At 43.8% G+C, this 18,703-nt stretch overlaps 3 protein-coding genes across 3 annotated transcripts; 2 read left to right on the top strand and 1 right to left on the bottom strand.

The window, feature by feature from the left end:
• The first annotated feature begins 235 nt into the window (after positions 1 to 235).
• On the top strand, positions 236 to 6,322 carry Sos (Son of sevenless). Its single transcript, XM_064685985.1, has 6 exons — positions 236 to 1,890; positions 1,949 to 2,916; positions 3,257 to 4,099; positions 4,172 to 5,044; positions 5,104 to 5,803; positions 5,873 to 6,322. The coding sequence occupies exons 1-6, from the start codon at positions 540 to 542 to the stop codon at positions 5,914 to 5,916; spliced, it is 4,779 nt and encodes a 1,592-aa protein (XP_064542055.1). The 5' UTR covers positions 236 to 539; the 3' UTR covers positions 5,917 to 6,322.
• Positions 6,323 to 10,303: 3,981 nt separating this feature from the next.
• black (glutamate decarboxylase-like protein black) lies at positions 10,304 to 14,227 on the top strand. Its single transcript, XM_064686068.1, has 3 exons — positions 10,304 to 11,261; positions 13,034 to 13,401; positions 13,470 to 14,227. Exons 1-3 carry the CDS (start codon positions 10,479 to 10,481, stop codon positions 14,065 to 14,067), a joined length of 1,749 nt encoding a protein of 582 aa, XP_064542138.1. The 5' UTR covers positions 10,304 to 10,478; the 3' UTR covers positions 14,068 to 14,227.
• A 585-nt stretch (positions 14,228 to 14,812) lies between these two features.
• tam (DNA polymerase gamma, catalytic subunit tam) lies at positions 14,813 to 18,620 on the bottom strand. Its single transcript, XM_064686110.1, has 3 exons — positions 16,556 to 18,620; positions 15,661 to 16,480; positions 14,813 to 15,603 (listed from the first exon to the last, which is right to left on the bottom strand). The coding sequence occupies exons 1-3, from the start codon at positions 18,513 to 18,515 to the stop codon at positions 14,934 to 14,936; spliced, it is 3,450 nt and encodes a 1,149-aa protein (XP_064542180.1). The 5' UTR covers positions 18,516 to 18,620; the 3' UTR covers positions 14,813 to 14,933.
• Between the last annotated feature and the right edge of the window lie 83 nt (positions 18,621 to 18,703).

Below are 18,703 nucleotides of genomic sequence, written 5' to 3'. Positions count from 1 at the left end.
AAGACTTATCAGGATTATTTCACTAATCTGAGTATGTAATAATTTTAGTTCGGTTTTCCTTTATGACGCGCATGAAACAACACACATTCTCTACAAAAACACTGGATTATTACCGTTAAACTGGGAATTAACTAAATTTGTATAGATATTAATTTAAATAAGCTGAGGCATAATATGCAAGTTATCGCTTATCGAATATGTGTAACGTTTGCCAGCACTGATAAACGAATGTTGCTGCTAACTTAACGCCGTTGTAAGCAGAATTTGCAGAGAAAATATATTGAAAAAAATTGTGTGTATAGTATGTGAAAACAAAGTTTTGTTTTTGTTCGTTTCGGTTGCAAAAAGATATCGCGGCGCGTAAGTCAAGCAGCAAAAAACACTAAACGAATAAAGAGGACAGAAGCAAAGGCTAAAAATGTTGCTGCCCGACGAAGACGTTGCTGTTGACTAATAACAAGAGCGTGTGTACGTGTGTATGCGTGTACATGTGCATGTGTGTGTGTGTATGCGCATGTATGTGAGTGTGGAGTGCAGAAATGTTTTCCAGCGTTGGCAGCCATGGGATTAGCGTTGGCATTGCCTCCACCGTGCATGACACCGATGGCTATGATTTTACGAAAAACGAGAATGCGGCACGTTGGCGCGGCCTATTTGTACCTTCGCTGCGCAAGGTGTTGGAGCAGGTGAATCCGCGCGTAACAGCCAAAGAAGATGCCCTGCTCTACGTGGAGAATCTATGCGTCCGCCTCTTGGCCAAATTGTGCGCGCAGCCGTTGCCACACTCGGTGCAGGATGTGGAGGAGAAGGTGAACAAATCGCCGCTTGATCGTTGGGCCCTAAAGGAGGCTAACGAGGTGATCAATTCGAAGAAGCGCAAATGTTTGCTGCCCACAGAGCGTGTTCATACGCTGCTGCAGAAAGATGTTCTCCAGTATAAGATCGATAGCTCCGTATCGGCATATTTGGTCGCTGTGCTCGAGTGCATCTCATCGGATATACTGAAAATGGCTGCGGATTATGTATGCAACATCGCGCATAGCGAAATCGTGAAGGAGGATATTGAGGTGGTCCTCAATGCGGATGGTGTGCTACTCGATATGCTCAATCGTAGCAGCGAGCAGCTCAAATGTAATGTCCTGCCCAGTCCGCTGTCTATGCAGGCGCAGCGTGCGAGCGCCACGTACGAGGAGACAGTGAAGGAGCTGATCAACGATGAAAAACAATATCAACGGGATTTGCATATGATTATACGGGTATTTCGCGAAGAGCTGGTCAAGATAGCGCGCGATCCCAAGGAGCTGGAGCCGATCTTCTCAAACATTATGGATATATATGAGGTGACGGTAACACTTCTGGGCTCGCTGGAGGATGTAATTGAAATGTCGCAGGAACAGAATGCGCCATGCGTTGCCAGCTGCTTTGAGGAGCTAGCCGAGGCCGAAGAGTTTGATGTGTATAAGAAATATGCACACGATGTCACCTCGCAGGCATCGCGCGATGCACTCAGCAACCTGCTGGCCAAGCCCGATGCATTGTCATTAATGTCAGCGGGACATGGCTTTCGAGAGGCGGTCAAGTATTATTTGCCCAAGCTGCTTCTGGTGCCTATCTGCCATGCGTTTGTGTATTTTGATTACATCAAGCACCTTATGGATCTCAGTACATCCCAGGATGACATCGAGAGTTTTGCTCAGGTGCAGGGTCTGCTTCATCCGCTGCACTGTGATCTCGAGAAGGTGATGGCCAATCTGTCCAAGGAGCGACTTGTGCCGGTCAGCGGTCGCGTGCGACGCCAAATGGCCATTGAGCGCACACGCGAGCTCCAGCTCAAAGTGGAGCACTGGGATGACAAGGATGTGGGCCTGAATTGTAATGAGTTTATACGCGGTAAGTCGATATGGGCGTATCTTTTAAAATACGATATACTAATCACAATAATTTGCAGAGGATGCACTCAGCAAACTCGGCTCAGGCAAGCGTATCTGGAGCGAGCGTAAAGTATTCCTTTTTGATGGCCTCATGGTGCTATGCAAAGCGAATACCAAAAAGCAAACTCCCTCGGCAGGCGCGACCGCCTATGATTACAGGCTGAAGGAGAAGTTTTTTATGCGTCGCGTCGAGATTAATGATCGTGCGGACACGGAGGAGTTGAAGCATAGCTTTGAGCTAATCACCCGCATGCATCCGGCCATTGTGCTGTCGGCTAAGAATGCCCAACACAAAAACGATTGGATGGCGGATTTGATAATGGTGAATACCAAATCTATGTTAGATCGCATACTGGACAGCATACTGCAGGATATTGAGCGCAAACATCCGTTACGCATGCCCAGCCCGGAAATTTACAAGTTTGCTGTGCCCGACAGCGCCGAGAATATTGTGCTCGAGGAGCGAGACAGCGGCGTGGTGCCCATGATCAAAGGCGCCACACTGTGCAAACTGATTGAGCGCCTCACCTATCACATTTATGCGGATCCAACATTTGTGCGCACCTTTCTCACCACATATCGGTATTTTTGCTCACCACAGCAGCTGCTCACGTTGCTGATAGAGCGTTTTGAAATACCCGAGCCGAGCCTGGTTTACCAGGAACAGCAGACAAATAATATTGGCGGCAGTAGTGGTAACTCTGATCTCGATAAGGATGCAGCCACAGTAGCTGCCTCAACGGCGGACAGTGATAAAATGCTTAAGAACTCGCAGCGCGAGGATTGGAAACGTTATCGCAAGGAATTTGTCCAGCCGGTTCAGTTTCGTGTGCTAAATGTGCTGCGCCACTGGGTGGATCATCATTTTTATGATTTTGAGAAGGATCCGACACTGCTGGACAGACTGTTACACTTTCTCAACGATGTCAACAGCAAATCCATGCGTAAATGGGTCGACTCTGTGCGCAAGATTGTCGATCGTAAGGTAAGGTGTTGAACTAACATAAATAACAGCTGTTAACAGCCATTTGTTAATCAGATTTTAAATGTAATTTCTTGTGGCTATGAACCATAGGAGATTACTTTTAAGATGCCTATGCTATTAATAAGTTAGCAATTTCTAGGAACAACCTGCTACTATTATACAATCATGTCAGATCTGTTAAAAGTTTTAACAGATTTTTGGCAAATTAGTTAATTATTAATTTAATTTAAATTTAAAATGGTGTTAAGACTCTCAGGAATTGAAAATCATAGACATATGTTAACCAGATCCAACCAAAAACTACAATATGTACTAATTTATGGCTATCTCTTCTGTGCAGAATAAACAAAGCAATAAGAAGATCGTCTATGCCTACGGGCATGATCCGCCGCCCATTGAATACCATCTGAATGTGCCGGATGATGAGATTACGCTGCTTACTCTTCATCCGCTGGAGGTGGCGCGACAGCTGACACTGCTGGAATTTGAGATGTACAAGAATGTAAAGCCATCGGAGCTGGTCGGGTCGCCGTGGACTAAGAAGGACAAGGAACTAAAGAGTCCCAATCTGCTAAAGATCATGAAGCATACCACAAATGTAACGCGCTGGATTGAAAGGTCTATCATGGAGGCGGAGAACTACGATGAACGTTTGGCCATTATGCAGCGCGCCATTGAGGTGATGATGGTCATGCTCGAGTTAAACAATTTCAATGGCATACTCTCAATTGTGGCTGCCATGGGCACAGCGGCTGTTTTTCGTTTGCGCGCCACATTCAATGGGTTGCCAGAGCGGCACCGTAAGTTCCTGGACGAGTGCCGTGAGCTGAGCGAGGATCATTTAAAGAAATACCAGGAACGTTTGCGCTCCATTAATCCGCCCTGCGTGCCATTCTTTGGTCGTTATCTGACAAATATTTTGCATCTGGAGGAAGGCAATCCGGATCTGTTGACCAACACGGAGCTTATCAATTTCTCGAAACGGCGAAAAGTGTCGGAGATTATTGGAGAGATACAACAATACCAGAATCAGCCGTATTGTCTCAACGAAGAGCCCACCATACGGCACTTTTTCGAGCAGCTGGATCCCTTCAATGGACTATCTGACAAGGAAATGTCCGACTATCTGTACAATGAGAGTCTGCGCATTGAGCCGCGCGCCTGCAAAACGATACCCAAATTCGTAAGTCTAAACTCCTATGCACACAAAATCTCGAGCAGTCTTAATTCTAAATAAATCTTTTTCATTTTACAGCCCCGCAAATGGCCGAACATTCCGCTTAAATCGCCTGGCATCAAACCTCGTCGCCAAAACCAAAACAACAACAGCAACAAGTTGTCCAGTAATGCGCCAGCCAACGTGGAGCCACCAGCAGCAGCGGCGGCGGCGGCGTCGTCGTCGTCAACAGCAAGTACGACGGCAACCAGCATCGGAGATCAGAGTCCGCAGCATAATCCCCATGCGTATTCCGTATTTGCGCCGGTCATCATACCGGAGCGCAATGGCGGCAGCAGCTGGAGCAGCCATACGATGCAGCGCACCACAGACAATGGTGAGGTGGCGCCGGCGCCGCATCTGCCACGCAAGCCGGCAGCGCATGTCTGGACACACAACAGCAATGCTCCAACGGATGGGTTTAGTCCAGCGGAGCAACAGTTGCCATCGGCAACATCGGCTGCGGCTACCAGCAGCTGGAACATGACAGATTGTTATGTCATTTCGGATGCGAATACAGATGTGTTGCCGCCATCGCCACTGCCCAAGCTGATGATTAGTCCAAGGCACGAGACGGCGCCACCACCGCCGCCGCCCGCCAGCAATCGCTCACCATTCCATGGACGCATCCAACAGATGCAATATAGTCCGACGCACAGCATTGCCAGCACGGTGACGCTTATTAGCGGCGGCTTCGGTGATGTGAGTCCACAGCTGGGTGGCTTCTACTATAACAATGAACAGGGCCAAGGCCAGACAGGTGCAGTGCCCATATCGCCGCATGTGAATGTACCCACAGCAACCACATTGGAGTATCGAGCGGTGCCGCCGCCATTGCCACCGCGACGCAAAGAGCGCACGGAAAGCTGTGCGGATATGGCACAAAAGCGCCAAGCGCCCGATGCACCCACAGTGAGTGGACGCTTGATTAATTTACTTTATATCCTAACTGTTTTGTTCTGTTTTGACAGCTACCTCCACGCGATGGCGAGCTGAGCCCACCGCCCATACCGCCCAGACTCAATCATTCCACGGCAGCGGGCTTTACGCGTCAGCCAAAGGAGTTTGTGGGCAAGAGCAGCAGCCTGCTGTTGCCAAACACGAGCAGTATTATGATACGCCGTAATTCGGCAAAGCAACCATCGCTGGGTGTGAACACGGCAGCTGTGACGGGCAACAATAGTGCTGCCGCAACTCCAATGATGGCTCAGTCAATGGCGGGCAGCGAAGAGCCACAGCAGCAACAACAGTTGCAACAGCCGCCGCAGTCGATCTCGCCAGCGTTAAGCTCCTCGACAACCACATCACCCATGACACCTATGACGCCCATGTCACCGTACATTCCCAGCACAGTAGACGGCAGCACGACGAGCAATTTCCAACAACATCAGCAACAGCAGCATCAAACACGCCTAAGGCCACAGATTGCGCAAACGCAACAACCAGTGGCTTATGCACAACAGCAGCAACATCATCACCAGCATCAGCACCAACAGCATCATTCTCATTCACATCCGCATACGCATACGCATTCACAGCATCAGCATCCATCACAGCACCCGAACAGACGCTCGTCCCCAAAGGAATTCTTTCCGATTGCCACGAGCCATGAGGGCACACCCAAACTTCCACCAAAACCTAGTCTAAGCGCAAACTTCTACAACAATCCAGGTGAGCTTCAATACCTAACCAAATCGTAAATATATCTTAATATTATCTTTATATTTTTCTACTTTCCAGATAAAGGTACGATGTTTCTTTACCCAAGTACAAACCAAGAATAATATTTATTGCCTGGCGATGTGTGATAGGACTAAAACAAAAAACGAGAGAATACCACAGAGATAGAGAAAACGTGGCAGCAAGTGCATAGGAAATAGGAAATATAACAGATATAGATACACAAATCAACAAAATAAAAAAACAAAAAAAAATATAAAAAAACAAAAACAAAAACAATGTATATGTATGTGTATTCAATGAGATATATAGTATGGACCGAGTTAAATGCGACGATTTTTATTATTCGAAACTCAAGAAAAAAAAAAAAAAAAACATTTTCAAATGAAAATTTCTGTTATTATATTAATTATATGATAAACAATTGTAAATATCGAGAACATTGTATTCATCGTAGCCCGTAAAAACAATAAAATATAACACTACTGTTAGAGATTCGCATTGATCGAATTATTAGATGTTTTTTGATCTAACGTTAATATGTTGATATGGAATCTGGGACTAATTGATTTTGAATAGAATGCCTTAGGTTTCAAAAGAAACAAATTTTATTTAAGAAAGTCAATTCTATAATATTTTTAAAACCTTTTCGAAATAATCCTTAACCATTCCAAATTCTATTTTATTTCAATTTAATTTCTTTAAGTTTAAAAATTGTTTGCAAACTATATATAAATCTCTTATATATATATGAAAAATTTTTTAAAACACGAAAAGTAATACCTTTTGTCCTCCAATTGAGTTCCTATGAATCGAATCTCTACGTTTACGGTCATGTAGTTTACGCTTTGAAATCATTGCCAATGCAAACGCCCAAAACATGTTTTTAATCTTCAATTCTAAATGATTTTCATGCCTCATTATCAAATTTCATGATGGCATTCTTGATGATTTTGGTCAACGGCCTTGTCCAAGCATAAACAAGACAAAACTGTGTCATTAACCAGCTAGAAAAGAAACCCAACAGTTGACCGGAACACCTGACATCAAATGGGCGATTAAATAATTGAAAGGTATTCGAGATATCGTTAATTAGTTTAAATAGCAGGAAAGCCCCCATGTCGATAGAGTTTGGTTAGAGTATAGACGGGGGCATACCGAAAGAGGGCTCATTAATGGTGATTGTGCTAATTGTTGTCGCTGTTGTGCATTGAAATTAAATCACTAGCAACAACAACAAGAACAACTGTTTGTTTCCTTTCGCTTTTCAGACAAAGTCGATGACGTCGCTCAAATGCTTCCTGAATTTTGGATAATTGCATCGTAACTGGTTTTATTTTTGTGCATTTCTGAGACATTTATTTTTGCAACGAGCGCAAGGGCCGGTTTTTTGATTTTGGTTTCTACATGCCTACCCTAGCAGAAGGTATTATAATAATCTTACAATATCCGTAACACGCGAATGGTTTTATGTACATACATACGAAGCTCATTTCTAGGGGCAATATATTTATAGACAACACCCAATTTCGCAGTGCATATATATTTAAAAATAGAAAAATAAGCTATTTAATTAAAAAGTGACATATAGTAAAAAAAAAAGTAAACCCAGATTTTCCCTTTTGTGTAGAAAATGAATTGGTTTAGGTTAACTTTATCTGTCGTCTTTCATAGGACATCTTTATTTGCTTAAAACATTTAATAATAAATTTATATAATAGTAGATACTACCTTTATTTTATGATCTTATTTAATCGAACTTAATATTAAAAATATATATATTTATACCTAAAAACAGAGTAAACTGTAATGAATAATTAGGCTTTTCAGAATGTGAAGCTTTCAATCAGCTGTGAAATTGGAAGATTTTAATTTAAGTATGCTTAAAATGTATGAATACTACAAAAGTTTGATGTTGAAGGGTATTCAAGATTCGACACCTTTAAAACGGTTTAATTATTTATTGGTATTTTTATTACGAAAACGATTTGTGTTTACATTGATGGGAAAGCACATGCGGTTAAAAAAAGGGTATGTATTGCAGGTTGAATAACCGTGGCATAAAACTGCGTCACAATCCGATCAGATCCAGAAATAATAAAAAGAACCCCAAAAGAAAACTAAACGTCACAAATGGATCTTAAACGAGAATTTCGTTGAGTAATCAAATATAAAGAAGTAAAATACATATTAAATGTATATGTATATATAAATACTATATGTAATTATTTGATTATGTGCACACTTGTGAAATTCTTGTGTGTAATTTCGCTTTTATTTATAGAGACTTCGACAGTCTAACGACAGTCAAGGCCGTTGGCCAAGATCTGTTCCTTAACTTTTGCTTGCAGAATGAGAAACAACTTAACTGATAGAACTCTCGGCAATATATAAATAATATAAAGCAAATGCTTTTGCAGTGTAAAATGAAACAGAGACAGTTGTTTTAGATAATAAACCATAATTAAAAAAGAAAAACCATAACTTGCAAAGACTTTCTTTCGCAGTCTTGACCAACTTCTTATAGAGACTATTACTATGTGCACATGATCTACGCGACCTACGGCAATAATTTAAACATAGAGTTCTCTCCGTCTCCTCAAATCTTTCGAGCATTTGCACATCACGTTTCAGTTGCGCAATTAACTCGTTAACAACAAGCCATTCATTCAAAAGAAAAATATATAAAAAAGATTTAAAAAAAAACACCCACAGCAATTGCAAAAATTACTCATTTGAATTTGCATTTAATTTGCCGTTGATTGTGGCTAATGAGAGAGAAATCTGCCAACAACAATTCACATTAGATACCTCTTTGAAGGCAACACGGCGTCTCACACAATTAGCTTTTAAATTGGTCAACTACATAATTGCATTACATGGACAAATCAAATTTACCAACCAACGAAATTCTACGAAAAAAACGCACCAGAATACCCCTAACATTCCATCATTCCATCATATAGCACTATTCGTTTTGCAAGCAACATAATTTGCTCAATTAAAACTATCTTTTTTTTCATTCAGTCCAATAAAATTCTTAGTATACGACGATGAGTAAATGAAAAACCCCCAATAATTGAAAAATAAAACGTCATCAATGACAACAAAAAAAGAGACACCTATGTGATTTTTTATCATATATGTATATTTTATTATAAATATTATAATTTATGATACTATCTTCTTTCCAGCATAGTTTGATTGTGCCTGTAGAGTTGATTCAAAAAAGAATGGGTCATAATTTACCTATAAAGTAATTATTCATCTTACAGGGTCAGTTCTAAAGCTGCTCACTTAACTAATGTAATATTTTAATATATTTTTGCTATAATTACAATTCTATCGAATCAACTTATAATAACTCTGGCTACTGTGGCCTTCGACATAGCCTTGGGTTTCGTACCAGGAATCTACTTGTTGCTAAAATATTATGCCTCGTATTTTTAATCCATTTATCTTGAAGCATTTTCATTTATTTTTTATATCATTTAGATACTGTCAATTATTTTATATAGAACCTAACCCATTAACACGATCGTGTGTGGTGAAAGAAGACCGGAAAATTTCTATCAAACTCAACATTCTACTTGCACTTTAATATCTAATAGCTTATAGAGAAATGTATATAAAGCGTGATCGTTATATAATATATAGACAAACATATATAGTATAATGACATTCATAAAACACTAACATATAATAATAACCCTGAGAAAAAAGCACTTGCTTTATAAAATATATATATATATATATATATATATATTTAAAACCAATTCATTCAATTGTGAATTTATCCTGACTATATTTCAGTAACCTTTATTTTATTTGAAAATTCGGCAACAAATAAAAATAATATTAAAACTATTACAGATTAAATTGCTCACTATACTATATTGGTGTTTCCTGATAATAGAAAACAACAGACGTTCTTTGGGTTTTCAATTATGAAACGAAAAAATCATAATTTTCATGAGATCTTCCCTTAGTTATCAACGAACTTTGGGTCGTTCTTTGCGTTCTTCGAAGCAATAGAAAATTTATAGATGGAGATAAAAGGAAAACCTATTTGAAAAGAAAAACTAATCGCATTTAAAAATGTTAAGCTCAACTTTAAAACATTCCATGATCGCAAATAAGTTGGAAACTTGCCTCTCGCTCGAGTAATTATGAGATCGATGTTGGGATTCGGTTTGGGTTTAGGATTGATTGAGCTGCAGGTGTGTGCGTTTTTTTTTTTACTTTCCCATATTGTAAGTAAATGACTAGCGGGTATGAAAAAAATTAAATAAGATATAAAAAACGCAGCCGAGAACCGAGCGGGTTTAGCGATCTTGCTGGGAGAGCGTCGGCATTGTCTTTATGTAAGTCGTGTGTGCGCGAGTGTACGAGTGTACGAGTGTGTACGAGTGTGTGTGTGTGTGTGTCAGCTTTTATAAAAGCAGCAAGAACCACAACAATTCGTTCAGTTCGGTAGTGAACTTCAGAATCATTGTCAAGTGTGCACCCAATACGGCCAGGGATCAGAGCAGTGTCCGCAGATAAAAGCAAAAAACCAAAATAATAATAATAATAAAAAGCGCAGGCAATTCGTACACGAGTCGCGGTCCCAATCGATCTTCCCCAAAAAACCGAGATCAGCCACAGTGTAGGTGGTGCCAACAAAATGCTGGCCAGCGAAACTTTTCCCACAACACATCACTTCAAGAATTCTATATATAAGCCCTACAATGAGGGCAGCAGTGCGCCGGACGTTGAGGATTTGGCAAGCATGGCCAAAACATTGACAACAACCACGTTGTCATCGAGTGATGCAGCTGTGATCGATGTGGCCAAGACGACAGTTGAATACGGCAATCCAAACAAAATGATGAACAGTTTCGTTAGCTCCTCATCCTCCTCCTCCAACTGCAATACCAATGGCAACGTCAATGGGCTGGCCAGCTTTGTGGCGAGTCATCCTGCGGCTGAATTTGAGGGTTTCATACGCGCCTGCGTGGATGAGATTATAAAGCTGGCCGTCTTTCAGGGCACCAATCGATCCTCCAAGGTGGTCGAGTGGCATGAGCCCGCCGAGCTGCGCAAGCTCTTCGACTTTGAGCTGCGCGAGAAGGGCGAGTCGCCGGATAAGCTGCGCCAGCTGCTCCGTGAAACAATACGCTTCTCCGTGAAGACGGGCCATCCGTATTTCATCAATCAACTGTATTCGGGCGTGGATCCCTATGCGCTGGTGGGTCAGTGGCTAACCGATGCACTAAATCCCAGTGTTTATACCTATGAGGTGGCGCCCGTTTTTACGCTCATGGAGGAACAGGTGCTCGGCGAGATGCGACGCATTGTTGGCTTTCCAAACAATGGCCACGGCGATGGCATCTTCTGTCCAGGCGGCTCGATAGCCAACGGTTATGCAATCAGCTGTGCACGCTACAAATATGCGCCCGAGTCCAAGGTAAGCATGGGGCCGAAGGCCAAAACCACTTTGGGTTCCGTTTTCTTTGTTCCGAGTGCTTGAAGCCAAATCAACCGGAAGTCAAATGCACACGACCTAGACGCAAACTTGGATAACGTAACAGGCAGCATTCAAGTACAGTTGCGGTGTAGGATATTAGTCACAGTTAGCGACTAGCTAGACTCACGTTCTAGCCATAAGTGTAGCCAAGTTTGTGTTTCTGAATTAAATTCATTTTCTAGTGCTTTTCCTCCTTATATTTATTTAAGTGCTAGCTTAGCAAGTTTTTATTTTTCAATATTCCCGATTGAAGGCACAGAATCACTCTTGTGGCGCATTCCTTAAACATTTGTGCACACTTGCGTTCCAGAATATTAGTCACTGCTTGAGGCTTACTAAAATTCCAATCATTCAGCTTCAACGCTTTTTATAATAATTTCTATATTATAATTCAACCATTTTTGCTCTTATTCCGTGGCAGATTTCCCTTCAGTTTAGATAGGTTTTTAATTTGCTCGTTAATACAAGTTTTTTTGATTAACTTTTGTGCATAAAAATTCAACAATATATTACAGTCACGCTCAAAAATATTAGTCGCAGGCGCAAACAAACAAATTTTCTATTGATTTGGAATAAATTTCTCCTAAAAGTTTCTTCTAATTGCCAAAAATATTTTCTATTGTTTTAAAGAGTGCTGAAGATATTTTAAAGCTTGAAATTTCCTAGGTTCCCTTTTTATACCCTGAATCCACTAAAAATGGGTAAAAAGGGTATAATGTATTTGAGCAAATGTATGTAACAGCCAGAAGAAAGCATCTCCGACCCCATAAAGTATATATATTCTTGATCAGCATCAACAGCCGAGTCGATCTAGCCATATCCGTCTGTCCGTATCTGTGAACGCAAGGATCTCAGAACCTATAAAAACTAGAGACTTGAAATTATTAGCTGTAGGTACTCCTAGTGCCCGCGCAGATCGAGTTTGTTTCTGATATTCGATAGCTTGCCCTGTTTCCAAGTAATCGATGAAAATCGATATCGAAATCCTGTTTTTTGAGCAATTCTGGTAAATAGTGTGAGCTAGAGTCACCAAACTAGACATGTAGCTTCCAGAATAGTATGTATATATCAAGTATATTTCCATTTTTTAACTATCACCACCTCCCCGCTACTACCTCATAGCTATAAATTAAGTTATTTATCCAACTTGTATTGCCCATCAATTTAAGCCACAATTTATATGCAATTGACTTTTTGAGAATACACAAATATTCAAAAGCACAATAAGATGTAGATACTGTAGAAAATTTCATCAAGATCGGCTAAGAAACACAGAAGTTATTTAAGAAAATGTGTTTTGGCTTTCCTCGTATCAGCGGCAGCAACCGCAAATTCCAATAATTTCATGCACATTCCATGAGCGTCTTATTTGAATTATATTAACAGCATTGCAATTTCGATTGTATTGCTTTCTGTGCTGCTATTTTAATGGGTTTTTTTCTTAATTATTGGTATGGCTGTTGAGCAGAGGCAGCGGCAAGTTGTGCGGTCAATTACGAATGCGAACCCTACCGAGGAAACTATTTTTTTTTTGGCTGGTGTGGCTGTTGAGTAGAGTCGGCAGCAAGTAATGCGATCAGATACGAGTTCGAACCCTGCAAAGGGAATATATTTTTTTAATTCATCTTTATTATTACTAAAGCAAACTAAAAAACTTTTTCTCCATCAGTCAAATAGATTTATCTTTTTATTCCCATTTTTATCTTCCACAGAAAAATGGCCTGTTTAATGCCAAGCCCTTGATTATATTCACGTCGGAGGATGCACATTACTCCGTAGAAAAGCTGGCCATGTTTATGGGCTTTGGCAGCGAGCATGTGCGCAAGATAGCTACCAATGAGCTGGGCAAGATGCGTCTCAGTGATTTGGAGGATCAGATTCAGCTGTGCTTGGACAACAATTGGCAGCCACTGATGGTATCCGCAACAGCGGGCACCACTGTGCTGGGTGCCTTCGATGATTTGGTGGGCATTTCAGAGCTGTGCCGCAAACACAATATGTGGATGCATGTGGATGCTGCCTGGGGCGGCGGTGCGCTCATGTCCAAGAAGTATCGTCAGCTGCTCAATGGAATCGAACGGTAAGTTGAAGAGAGGACGAGCCAAGTTCCCAGAATATATTGGTTATTATTAAATTGTCCTTTTGTAGCGCCGATTCGGTTACATGGAATCCACACAAGCTGTTGTCCGCCTCGCAACAGTGCTCGACTTTTCTGACGCCCCATGCCCAAATCCTGGGCCAGTGCCACTCGACAAATGCCGCGTATCTGTTCCAGAAGGATAAGTTCTATGACACCTCCTTTGACACTGGGGACAAGCACATTCAGTGCGGCCGTCGTGCAGATGTGTTCAAGTTCTGGTTCATGTGGAAGGCCAAGGGCAGCCAGGGCTTTGAGGCGCATGTGGAGCAAGTCTTTGAAATGTCCGAGTACTTTACGGCCAAGCTGCGTGAGCGTCCAGGCTTCGAGCTAGTCCTTGAGAGACCGGAGTGCACCAACATAACATTCTGGTATGTGCCGCCCAGTCTGCGTCAAATGGAACGCAATCAGGAGTTCTTTGATAAACTACACAAGGTGGCACCCAAAATTAAGGAGGCCATGATCAAGAAGGGCTCCATGATGATCACATATCAGCCGCTGCGCAAGCTACCAAACTTTTTCCGACTCGTGCTGCAGAACTCCTGTCTCGAAGAGTCCGATATGCTCTATTTTCTGAACGAGATCGAAAACCTGGGCCAGAATTTGTAGGGGCTGCCGAGATTATGTACTATGAACATTCTTCTTAGGCATATGATGTACATACTTATATATGGTATTATAACTGGTATTAACTCGCGATTATTTTATCATGTATTCAAAATTTAGATATATTAAGCTGCTACAATAATAAAGAAATAGAACAATATAAGCACTATCTCTACATATAAAACTGTTTGTCCTGACTGACTGACTGACTGACTGACTTAATGACTGACTGACTGACTGGAAGCTGAAATTTTTACTGTAGTTACCTTATGTGATGTAGGTGCACGTTAAGACGGGATTTCGGGAAATTCCACCCGCAAGTGTGGAAAAATCGCGAAAAACGATTGTATGCAACTTTTTTTGTTTACCATCCGATCGGCCTCAAACTCATTTTGAAAGATCTTTGTTCAAATTCATGTGAGGGGTGTTTCACACTTTTTGAAAAATCCAAAAATTTGGTGGGTAACATTTCGCCCTCAAATTCATTTCCAAGGATCTACATAAAAAATCATTTAAGACGTGTTTTTCACTTTCTGTGCGAACATTAACTTTTTCTTCTCCCATTTTATGAAATCCACCCACCTGCGTATAAATGGGAGCACAATATAAGTTAAATTGTTTTGGAGATTATTGACAAATCGGTCACCACGGGGGAAAAACGAGTGTGAAAGGTTTTATATCAGGAAGTTTTTTATGAGGAAGTTACCTGTGCCAGATTTAGACTTTATATACTTTACACTTTATATAATTGTTTGAAAGTAATTTGGTCATTTATTTATGATAGACGTCTAGCTCTGTAGAGCAGCCTGCTCCTCCTTTCGACTTATCCATAACAAAAACAAAACAACTAACTGAAGACTTTCCAGAGGCTAGCTCAACTCCTTAGGCCGCTTAAGCCAGGGCCATTGACTTAGATCATGGCCGCCAGCCTTGGCAATAGCGTCTTCTATGCTCAGGCTTTGGCCAGGCGCAATGCCGTAGCCAATTTGCAGACCATGAGGATTGGAGGGCGTCTGACAGTCCAGGGTGCACTCCTTGCGCAGCACAGTATCTACCTCCACGGAAGAAAAGAATGCAACAGACATGGGCAAGTCCGTCAGGCCAATGCGTGAGGCGCAAAAAGAGCGCGTCAGCAAATTGGTGACGTGCATGGCCAGCGCTGCCTTGGCGGCTAGTTCATCCTTGACCAGATAACGTAGCTCATCGTGAAAGCTCAAACAAAAGCGGGCATGCGTACCCAGAAGCCAACGCATGCTGACCAGCATCAAGTGCAGAAAATCCACAGCACCGCTCTGCACCACCCAATTGACGCGGGTGGGCAAAAAACGCTGTTCCTGATCCGATTCGCCATGTGATTCCAGGGCACGACTTAGGCGGCAGTTCAGAAACGGCGTCTCCGGCTGCTCGCGTGTAGCTATTTCCTCCAGACGATTGAACATAGCGCTCTCCGTGCCGCCATGCCAGCTGGGACGATGAAACACCTCGCCTACTGGACGATTACGCTGGAGCGCCAGCCGTTTGGCCTCGTAGCTGCTGTAGCTGTTGGGTATAAATAGGGTTAAGAGTGGATTCAATTGATAGCATAGATAGACCTACGGCCTATCCTCCTGTTCGTCATGGAACTCTTCACGCAGTCGATAGACACGCTTGCCCTTCGTTGCGGCAAACATTTTCATGGCCTTGGCCTTGGCTTCAGTGGCGCTCAGCGTAGGATTAAATTGCTGGAGTAGCGTCTCGGCAAACTGCTGGCCAGCTCCATAGATGCGCGCATAGTTGAGCACCTTGGCATGATCGCGTGAAATGCCTACAACTTTGGCGGTTATGGAGTGCATGTCGCTGCCATTGGACTTGCTGCCGCTTAGTGTCATCCAGCCTAGGGGCGTGGCGCCGTGTTCGCCATGCGCATAGGCATCGCCCAGCACCGAGGCTATCCACAGCTCCTGTGAGTCAACATCGGCACCGACTAGCTTATAACCAGGCGGCGCCTGCACCATCGAGCGCAATTCAGAGCCAATGCGATTGGCACGCGAATTGGAGGCGGTCATCCAAGTGGACTCCATGGCGCGACGAGTCAATGTACCGGCGACTACAATCTGTGGCACAATGGCGCCATAAGCCATACGCTCTGCATGAACTCTCAGCCCGCTGGGCAGCTGGTCCGCCTGCAGCCAGACTACCATCTGGCCGAGTATGCGATCCTGATTGTTGCGCCAATAGGACATCATTCGCGCAATTTCAATGACGCGAGCCGCCGCCTGACACGTGGGATCACCGCTACTCAGCGCATGCTCCGAGAACTTGTTTAAGAAATCCTTAGATAGAGGATTACCTACACGAAACGATGGTCCGTTCTTGTGCGGCAGCTTCAGAAAGAAACAGCAATCGTCCAGCACCTGATTGCACCAGACACCGGAACCTGCGTGGGCAGAGAAATAAGATTTTTACTAATGTGAAGATCTTTTCTTTTGTCAATAGGAAATTTAAGTTTTACCTTTGTACTGCTGCTCCAAGTGCTGTTGTCGCTGTGAGATCTTCTTGTAGAACTGTCGCTTGCTTAGGTGCTCATCGATTTGTTTGGGCAGCATGTCCATGGCCAGTTCTCCATCCTCACCAGCTGCATACTGACGCGCGAACTCTGGTATGGCACAGCGTGTGAGCAGCTGCTCAATGGGCAGCTTGCTGTTGCCGCTACACTCGACGCTGCGAAAGGGCACCAGAAAGCCCCAGCCATGTTCGCGTTGATAGTGCAGCGGATAGCCTTCCCAGCAAAGGGACAGCAGCTTGGGCGCGATTTGCATGCCAGTGCTAATATCACAGGCGCCGGGCGTCCAAGGCTCCACATTCGCTTCTTCCGGCTGCTCCTCGGTGTAGCTTGTCGGCGGCTTGCGGCAAAGTTTGCGATACCACTGCGGATAACCTGGCAGCAGTGGCCGTCGTGCCGGCAGCAGCGCGCGTTGATCGTAAAGATGTTGGAACTTGCGCTGCAACCGGCACTGTTCTGGGCTCAGCTCTTGCTCCGGCAGCTGGACAGTGGGCAGCTGCTTGCGCTTGGGCAGCTGCTTAAGCTTGAGCGACTGCACACTCCAGTCCTCATCCCAGAGCCACAAATGCTGGCGATACTGCGCATCATGGAGGAGTGCGCAAGCCTCTTCGGCGCGACGACCCAAATGGTACTTGGCCTCAATGCTGAGATCTTCGTAACTTAACTGCGCGTCACGTATATAGCGCTCCCAGTTGGAATTGACAGGTAAATAGGCGGAGCCCATTTCCAGCATGCCCGCGAGAGTGACGGGATGTGGAAAACGCGCGGCGTACATGGGATAAAGCTTGGTTAAAATGCGATGTGTGGCTTCCACATCGCCGGCACAGTAGTTCACCAACGACTGAAATTGCTGACGGACCTGCTCCAGCGTGCCCTCGACAAAGATATTACGCGGCTCCTTGGACAGTGGCTCGCCGCCACAGTACAGACGATGCACATCGACCAGATTATTGAGCGCACTCTGTTCCCGCCAGTCCGAATCCTCTTCAGCCGGCTCCTTTTTAGACTTGAGCATTGCGCGCTGGTAGCTGGTGACCCCGCTGACGCACATGTGCAGCGACATGGTGTCCACAAAGCGTGTGCCTGTGTCCTCAATCAAATATTGCTCTCGCAAGCGCGCCCGATCGTAGGACACATTGTGGCCCACGACCAGACCCGGTTCACCACAGCCCAACGGTATGAGCTCGTCCAGCGTGTAATGTGGTCGCTCATTTTGATCCACATCAATGGGCTCCACTTGCGGCACACTCAAGCGATGCTTTGTCAGCTTCGGACTGACCCAGCAGTACCAGCACTTGGTGCTTACCGCTGTGGCTAGCACAGGGGCGCTGCCCTCACGCACACAGACCTCCACATCGAAAATGATTCCTTTTTCTAGAGGCTGCGGCACAGGCGTGGCGCTGCCGTCCACCGGATCGTAGGCTGTCCAGCCTGCATAGAAGGCCCAACGTTTGGGCTTTGCAGGCAGTTGCTGGCAGGCAACTAGTGGTTGCAGTAGTGCCTCATACGGAGCCACTTGCTCCTTAGCTATGGCATGAAAGTGCTCTTCAATGTTTTTGCCGCGCAACGGCGGCAGCTTCAGTTCCACATCTGGCATGGCCTCTGTGCTGGCCACATCAATGCCATGGCGCTGCAATTCTGCATTATACAATTTAGCAGCGACGCGCTTTGAATTCGGGTATTCTCTTTTAGCCTGTGGAAAGATTTGGCGATGTAAATTCTGCGATATCATCTGCACTTTTACCAAATTCTCAGCGTATTCAACGTTTGCCGGCGAAGTCGTTGTCGTTGGCAGCGCATGTTTTGATTTGAGTATAGTTTTGCTCGGAAGCTTGCGAAATATCTTAACGCTACTGCTGGCGTAATGTTCCCGACCGGCTTTGGTGGCGTAGCAACGTAGCAGGCGCATGACAAATTAGCAAATAAAAACCATAACTATTTTTAAAATGCAAGTCGCGAAAATCCAGCGCGCACAGCAATAAGCCAAATACTATCGAAATTACAAATCGGCTTGCCGCCACAAGCATCGAAAAATGAGTTATTTATTTGAGTGGAATGACATTTGAGTTACACGAAAAAGTACTCATTACTTTACAG

This window comes from Drosophila montana, unplaced genomic scaffold (assembly GCF_035044405.1).
Source record: "Drosophila montana isolate Dmon_TW-CO22-7 unplaced genomic scaffold, ASM3504440v1 contig_312_1, whole genome shotgun sequence".
Classification (NCBI taxonomy): domain Eukaryota; kingdom Metazoa; phylum Arthropoda; class Insecta; order Diptera; family Drosophilidae; genus Drosophila; species Drosophila montana.
This window is presented reverse-complemented; position numbering and strand designations above follow the sequence as displayed.

Coding starts and splice junctions, on each gene's coding strand:
- Sos (XM_064685985.1), top strand. CDS start 540: ATGTTTTCCAGCGTTGGCAGCCATGGGATTAGCGTTGGCATTGCCTCC. Junction 1,891..1,948: donor TTGTAATGAGTTTATACGCG/GTAAGTCGATAT, acceptor AATAATTTGCAG/AGGATGCACTCAGCAAACTC. Junction 2,917..3,256: donor GCAAGATTGTCGATCGTAAG/GTAAGGTGTTGA, acceptor TCTTCTGTGCAG/AATAAACAAAGCAATAAGAA.
- black (XM_064686068.1), top strand. CDS start 10,479: ATGCTGGCCAGCGAAACTTTTCCCACAACACATCACTTCAAGAATTCT. Junction 11,262..13,033: donor AATATGCGCCCGAGTCCAAG/GTAAGCATGGGG, acceptor TATCTTCCACAG/AAAAATGGCCTGTTTAATGC. Junction 13,402..13,469: donor CTGCTCAATGGAATCGAACG/GTAAGTTGAAGA, acceptor GTCCTTTTGTAG/CGCCGATTCGGTTACATGGA.
- tam (XM_064686110.1), bottom strand. CDS start 18,515: ATGCGCCTGCTACGTTGCTACGCCACCAAAGCCGGTCGGGAACATTAC. Junction 16,481..16,555: donor CTTGGAGCAGCAGTACAAAG/GTAAAACTTAAA, acceptor CTGCCCACGCAG/GTTCCGGTGTCTGGTGCAAT. Junction 15,604..15,660: donor GACGAACAGGAGGATAGGCC/GTAGGTCTATCT, acceptor TATACCCAACAG/CTACAGCAGCTACGAGGCCA.